The sequence below is a fragment of the Neltuma alba genome, unplaced genomic scaffold (genome assembly GCF_004799145.2).
Source record: "Neltuma alba isolate B1F8T4 unplaced genomic scaffold, ASM479914v2 tig00007271_pilon, whole genome shotgun sequence".
In the NCBI taxonomy this organism is placed as follows: domain Eukaryota; kingdom Viridiplantae; phylum Streptophyta; class Magnoliopsida; order Fabales; family Fabaceae; genus Neltuma; species Neltuma alba.
This window is the reverse complement of record NW_021634731.1, coordinates 63,546-70,759: the sequence shown is the minus strand read 5'-3', so window position 1 is coordinate 70,759 and position 7,214 is coordinate 63,546. Positions and strand designations below refer to the sequence as shown.

General features: G+C 39.7%; 1 protein-coding gene across 1 annotated transcript; it reads left to right on the top strand.

The window, feature by feature from the left end:
* The first annotated feature begins 409 nt into the window (after positions 1 to 409).
* On the top strand, positions 410 to 5,793 carry LOC114752193 (uncharacterized). The gene is made up of 9 exons (XM_028940920.1): positions 410 to 995; positions 1,592 to 1,637; positions 1,752 to 1,830; positions 2,019 to 2,064; positions 2,151 to 2,249; positions 2,993 to 3,061; positions 3,170 to 3,503; positions 3,651 to 3,796; positions 3,888 to 5,793. Exons 1-9 carry the CDS (start codon positions 501 to 503, stop codon positions 5,286 to 5,288), a joined length of 2,715 nt encoding a protein of 904 aa, XP_028796753.1. The 5' UTR covers positions 410 to 500; the 3' UTR covers positions 5,289 to 5,793.
* The last annotated feature ends 1,421 nt before the right edge of the window (positions 5,794 to 7,214 follow it).

The window sequence follows — 7,214 nt, the reverse complement described above, 5'->3', positions numbered from 1 at the left end:
TTTTCATAAAAAAAATAATGCAACTCTAGCTTTTAAATATGAAATTTTAAGTATTTATCTGTATTTAATTTTTTAAGAAATTTCCCTCGCACCCAAAAATAGGTATGTGTGGGATAACACAGATGATTAATGTGAAAGCAGGGCTTTATTACGGAAGAATGGTTGGGTTCGGTGGAAGCTGGCGAGGGAATGGGGTCCGTATCTCAATAAAATTTGTGCTGTGTGGCCGACCTGAGCTGTTGCCCCCACTCTTACGTTGCCACGTGGTCATCACTATTGTCCAATTCCGGTGGGACCCACCATCAATCAATGCCCACCCCCCAACTTGCCCCTCGAAAATAATGTAACCAAACCCCATGAGAGAGAAACAGTAAACGCTTTGGAGTTTCCAGAGAGAGAAAGACAGAGCGAGCTAAGAAAGAAAGGGGAAAAAAAAAGAGGCTGCGGTTCCACCCATCAGAGAACAAAAAGCGAGTGAGCTGAGTTGCAGATCGTCGTCCATGGGTCAGATCGTGAGGAGGAAGAAGAAGGGACGCCCTTCTAAGGCCTATCTCGCTCATCGCTCTGGCGAATCTCCGGCTCCCCCTCAGCCCGACCTCCGCCGCAGCCTCCGCCGACGAAATGTGAGGTACAACATCGAGTATGACGACTACCTCGATGAGGACGACGAGGACGAGGACGAGGACGAGAGGAGGAGGGAGAAGAAGCTGAAGCTAGTCGTTAAGCTGAACCAGGATAGGGATAGGGACGAAGACGAGTCGGCGCCCAGCCGCACGCGCGGTGGGGCGCGTGGGAATCACTCGCGGGATTCTTCCGACGAGGACGAGGGCGAGAGGAAGCCCTTGAAGAAGAGAAGGATCAGCGGCGGCAGGGTTGGAAATGAAGACGGCGAGGAGGAGGAGGAGGAAGAAGGAGGGGAGGACAATGATGAAGAAAACGAAAACGAAGAAGATGAGAATCTCCGAGACCACAATGATGATGATGATGAGGGTGTGGTAAGTTCTGTATGATTGCCATCAGTATTATGGTTTTAAAAATTGTGACTGTGATCGGCAAAGCAGCTGCATTTCGATTGCCGAAATTGGAATAAAAGTATAAAGCGAAAGAACAGCTGTGGGATACAGATCTAAACCTAAAAATTCATGGAGGGAGACCAAAGTGTCTGGTAGTACCGTGGGAGCCAAAGGGTTTTAGCAGAGTGTCCAGCTCAGCGAAAATCACTGAGTATTTTTAGTTTGGTGCTACAATTGGTCCATAATTCAGCATCGTTCTCTATCTCTCCGTAACCCCGTTTCTCTCTCTAGGTCTTTCTCTCTGTCTGTGTCGGGATTTTTGAGAGAGATAACTAACGGGTCAACTGTCAAAAACTAACACCCGCAGAATCTGATAAGGCTCCCACACACACATACTCTCTCTCTACCCACCTCCGCCTCTCTATATCTTCTTTCTCTCTCTTTCACACTTACGTTTTGTCTGCCTTGTCTCTGTCTCTGTCTGTGTCTCCATCGAACGCTCTCATAAACGCAACCTTTGCCCTTTTTACTTGTATTACATTATTAATTATGTTTCTTGGGGGCTGTGGTTGTGACAGGTAAAAGGCAGAAAAGTGGATTCGAAGGGGCTCCACTCTGTTTCAGGTATGTGCGACTTGTGTGTTTAGGTTGTGATTCGTAAGTCTTTTTAATTTTGATGCTGAGCAGTACAGGTTCTATTTGCATAGTCATTTGTGAGTTTTTGTTCCTTTTTATCAGGGACTCCGAGAAAATTATCATCTGGAATTCCGTTGCCTGATAAGAGGACATTAGAGTTGATCCTCGACAAACTTCAAAAGTATGTAGTTGGAGTTTCGTTTTCCATTTCTTCTTCTATCTGTCTTTTTGTTTAGGCATAAATCTTTAGGCAGATTTGCTAAAGTTATGTCATGGGATGTGTTTAGCACTTATTCGTGATTTACTGCATATAGATACATGGTTATTCTTTTCAAATGTGATCATGGTCATGTGTCTATATGATGACAGGAAGGATACATATGGTGTGTATGCGGAACCTGTTGATCCGGAAGAGGTATGCTGATTTTATCGTGAAAATTGTTAACTTTATTGCTGGCAAATATTCTCCGAGTTGAAGGTTGAAAGTTTGTTTGTATGCAGCTTCCGGATTATCATGATGTGATTGAGCATCCAATGGACTTTGCCACAGTGCGAAAGAAACTAGCTAATGGATCATATCCTACCTTGGAACAATTTGAGGTATGTAAATGTATCTATACAGCATGAGTTGACTCCTGTTTCCTGTTCAATGATTTTGGTTATTTTGCTTCTTGTTGGCTTGTTGATTAGATTTTGATGTTATAAGTATGCTTCTTTTTTCTGCTCAGTGTTATGATGTCTATTATCTGTACTTAAGGCTTGAAAGGCATTTTTACTAAGTTCTCTCTTTATTTAGTCATGTCGGCTAGGACCCGGTGTTACTATAACAAATGTGCATGCTTAGCAAGACGTAGTTGGATGTAAACATAATATACAGGATTACAAATGCACCTGATATATTGGCAATGCGGCAATGCTGTGCACAGATACGCAAATCTGTTGGCCGACACTCATGACCCTAATCATTCTATATTAGTTTGATGCACAAAATTCTTAAGTTGAAGTTTTCCCTGGAAACACAGTATATTCTCATTGGAGGATTATGCTTATTTGACATTAACAATGTTGCGGTTATAATCAGTTGCTGTTTACTAGCCACAGGAAGACTGGTTTTAAGGCTATTCTGGACTTTATACAGATGACTACCAAATGCTTCTTACTCAGTTGTGATTGACTGTGCTAAACTCTTGAAAAATTCTTGAATGAATTTATTGCCGATTGCTCTATGATCTGAACCAGTTTTATGCCAAGTACTGATAACATTGTCCAAATCCTGTAAAATACTGAGAGCAAATATTTTATCGTCATTGCATTGACTTATGAATGGCTTTTTTTAAATGCAGAGTGATGTATTTTTAATATGCACAAATGCTATGCAATACAATTCACCAGAAACTATATACCACAAGCAGGTATAAACTGTTTCCCGTTGTTTACTGACTTACAAAAGGTGACTTTAATACAATTGGGTGTCACTAATCTTTCCGTTGTCTGCATTGTGACCATTATATTTGTAACAGGCACGATCAATACAAGAATTAGCACGAAAGAAGTTTGAGAAATTAAGAGTTGACTTTGAAAACTCACAAGGTGAGCTGAAATCAGACCAAAAGGCTAGATCAAATTCCTTGGGCAAGAAGCAGACGAAGAAGCCAGTTTGTCATGCCTCGCAGGAACCTGTTGGCTCTGATTTCTCTGCAGGTGCAACTCTTGCTAACATTGGAGATGTACTGCCAACTTCCCATCCTATTGCAGGTGGCAGCTGTGAGAGGCCTTGCAACAATGATGGCCTTGCTGATGTTAATGGTTTCATAATTGATGCAAATCAAGAAAAAGCAGAAGATTTTTTATCAGGTATTACCATGCAGGTCATTTCTCTCTTCTCTGTTTATCTGCTTACATTTTGTTTTCATGCTCAACTTTTATGCGTATTCTCCTGGTAGGATACTCATGTCAAGATCCACTTTATTCCTTTGTAACCTCATTTCTTTTTTGTTTAAGGGAAGAGCCTGCTCTCTAAGTTGGGAAGAAAGCCATTCCCTCTTGATGATAATCGTCGTGGAACTTATAATGCTTCTATTCAACCAGTTGCCAAATCAGATTCTGTTCTTATGACATTTGAGAGTGAAATTAAGCAGCTGGTTACCGTATGTACCGAGAAGTGGATTCTAGTTCTGAATAGTTTACTTTCACGCTCATTTTATCTATAGCAACTTATGTTATATGTTTTCAATGCAGGTTGGTCTTCATGCTGAATATTCCTATTCTAGGAGTTTAGCTCGTTTTGCTGCAACTTTAGGGCCCATTGCCTGGAAAATTGCTTCCCGGCGAATTCAGCAGGCACTTCCAAGTGGCTGTAAATTTGGCCGTGGTTGGGTTGGAGAGTATGAACCACTGCCAACACCAGTAATAATGCTTGATAATAGAATCCATAAAGAACCTGGCTTTGTTTCAAAGTTTCAGTGTACTGAATCTGGAAAGGGTGACAAAAATGGCAGGACTTCAGAATCCTCCGTGCAGAACAATGTTCATGGACTCATGTTAGAGGGGAAACAGCCTTCGATTAATCCTGCTAGTAGACCTGTCTCAGAAGGAAAACCGCCTCTGTTTGGCTCTGCTGGAACAAGACCCAATGCTCCAGTCAATGTCTTTCATCAACAGCAGAATGTTCAACCCAGGAGTTCTGGTCAGCCTGAGAGTAAGGGTTTGAAACAGGTGGAGTTGAACTCTTTGCCCTCTAGTAATCAAAATAATGCCAATCTTAGTGCAAAGTTTTTAAGTAATGCTCCTCCAGGAGTGTCTAAGCCTAGAGAAATGGTGCCTAGGAACATGAACATATTGCCACCTGGTGCGCCTTTGAAGGAGACAGATGCTAATGGAGCTGTGAGCGGGGATTTACCCAATGGAAAAGTCACAAATTCTAATATGAATAGACGGGCAACTGGAACACCATCTGAAAGTACATCAAATCAAACAGGTAGAGCCGGTCCTTTTGTGCCCCATGGGCAAGATCAGGGTCTTACTGACCCAGTTCAGCTGATGAGGATGTTAGCTGAAAAGGCTCAGAAGCAACAAGCTTCTTCTAATCCTTCTCCTGTTGACACTCCTCCTATGACACCATCAGTTTCATCAGGACGGAGGGATGACTTGGGCAATGCTGCTGCAGCAGCTGCCCGCGCATGGATGTCTGTGGGAGCGGGAGGATTTAAGCAAGGAACTGATAATTCTAGTTCACCCAAAAACCAGATTTCTGCCGATTCTTTATACAACCCATCTCGAGAGTTCCATCAACATATTCCACGAACAAGGGGGGAGTTCCCTTCTGGTGGAATGCCTTTCCAGCCTGAGAAGAGCAACTTTCCATTTCAGGCGCTAGTATCTCAACCGATTCACCCAGGCAGTGTTTCACAGTTTCCAAACCGACCTATGGTTTTCCCTCAATTAGGAGCTGCTGATTTATCCAGATTTCAGATGCAGTCTGCTTGGCAGGGTCTCAGTCCGCATGGCCAACCAAGGCAAAAACCAGAAACACTTCCTCCTGACTTGAATATCGGCTTCCAATCTCCAGGATCACCTGCAAAACAATCTTCTGGCGTGATGGTTGACTCACAGCAACCAGACCTAGCTCTACAACTATGATATGGCATTCTCGACTGCTGGGGCTTTTTTCCACGAGAATTTTGATCTCGAATGAGTTGCTGCATAAATGTGTAAAGGCTGCCATATGTTATATATGGAAGAGATCAAATGCATACCATTATATGCTTGGGAAGGTTGTTATCCAAGTAGTCCTAAATGCTTAAGTTTAAGACCTCATGAATTTGTGAAAAGGGTTTTGGCAAGCAAAATGGTTAAATTGAGATGGTTCGTGTTCAGATGACTCTGTTGGATTCCACAGAAAATAACTTCCATACTACTTGCTTCCATCTCTTCACAGATGAGGTTTGATGACTTAATGCAGCAGGTCCGTGTTTTATCTATAGAGTTTTAGACCCGTAGGAGAAAAAAATCAATAGGTCAATTGATTATGGTCATTGGCTTTGATTAGATTTTGTTGATTCGATTAGCAGGTAAAGAATCTTTGATGCCTTGTACATTGTTTACGAATTGATGAAATTGTTATCTAGATATTTAATTCACTTTATGACCACTTTTATGTATTTGAATTGATGCTAGGGTATCATCACGTCATAAAGCTCTGCTATTGTTCTGTACATTAGATTCACCTGTCACGTTTGGACTTTGGACTACTATTTTCGTTTGTTTTTTTCCTTGTCACTCGATCCAGTTGTTCTGACAACGACACTTGGTGCTTGCATGCCCTGCCTTTGATAAAGGTCGTACGTGACTTTGCCACGTCATTTATTGATCGATTTTGTTCATAAACGAACAAAAATTAATAATAAAAAATGTAGCTTCAATGTTATGAACTTGCCTTTTTTAGAATGTTCTTATTTGGAAGTAGTATTATTTGTGGATGAGATTCTAAGTATTATATTTGCCTAGAAGTTTATTGTAAAGAAGTATACAGAGAATCTCACGAAAAGTAGTCTAAAATTATTAGAACTTAAATCAGTTTTGGTGACAATTTTATGAGTTTTGATGGTATTGGATTTGCAAATAACAACAATATAATTTTATGAAAAAAATTTTATTTAAGGTTCAGTAATTTTAAAAAATTTTTTATGGGATTCTTTCAATATAGTATAATTTGGTTCTCAAGCATTGGGTAAGTGCATTCGCCAAGTTATAATTAAAATGTGACATTTGAATTGATGTCTATAAAATAAAAAGGTTTGTCGATTGACTAAGACCGTAATTTTCGTTTAATTATAAATGATTCGCCTCACATTATATGAAATGAATTAAATTAATATTACATCAATTAATCGCCTTGTTCACACGCGAGGCAATTTCTCTGATCGTAATTAACTTTGTGGGCCAACAAGTTTTGGGGGCGGGGTGGGTAGAATGGAAATGCCATGCAAGTCGTCTAGTTTTTGAGAGCTTTTGGTTATTTTTAAGATGAAACACTTTTCTGGTCCTATTTATAAGGTAAAATTTTTTATCCTATTTATAGGTCACTTAATCAAATTGTTAATATGAATATACTATCTTGTGCCTTATTTTTTATTTATTATAGTGTAGATAGTTGTTTTTTTTAAAAAAATATACTCCTCCGGTCCTTAATATAGGACCCAATTCTTGAGTTGGTTTTGGTCCTAAATATAAGACCCATTTCTCATATTTATTAATTTTTCCTAAATTACCCCTATGGATACTCCATCAACCATAATCAAGTAGAAGAGGGAGATGGAGTATTAAAAAAGATGATTATGGTGTTTTAGGAAAAATGTGTCATTTTTCTTATGATTAACTAACTTACTTAACTTCCTTAATCTAATCAAATTAGTTAAATGGGTCTTATATTAAGGACCGGAGGAGTATTAAATATGGGTAAATTTGAAAAGTTGCTATATTCTAATAGAGTTAGTTCATTTTAAAACTTTTTTTGGTTTATATGAAATATGTAAGAAGTGTCTTATAAATAGGACAAATGAATGT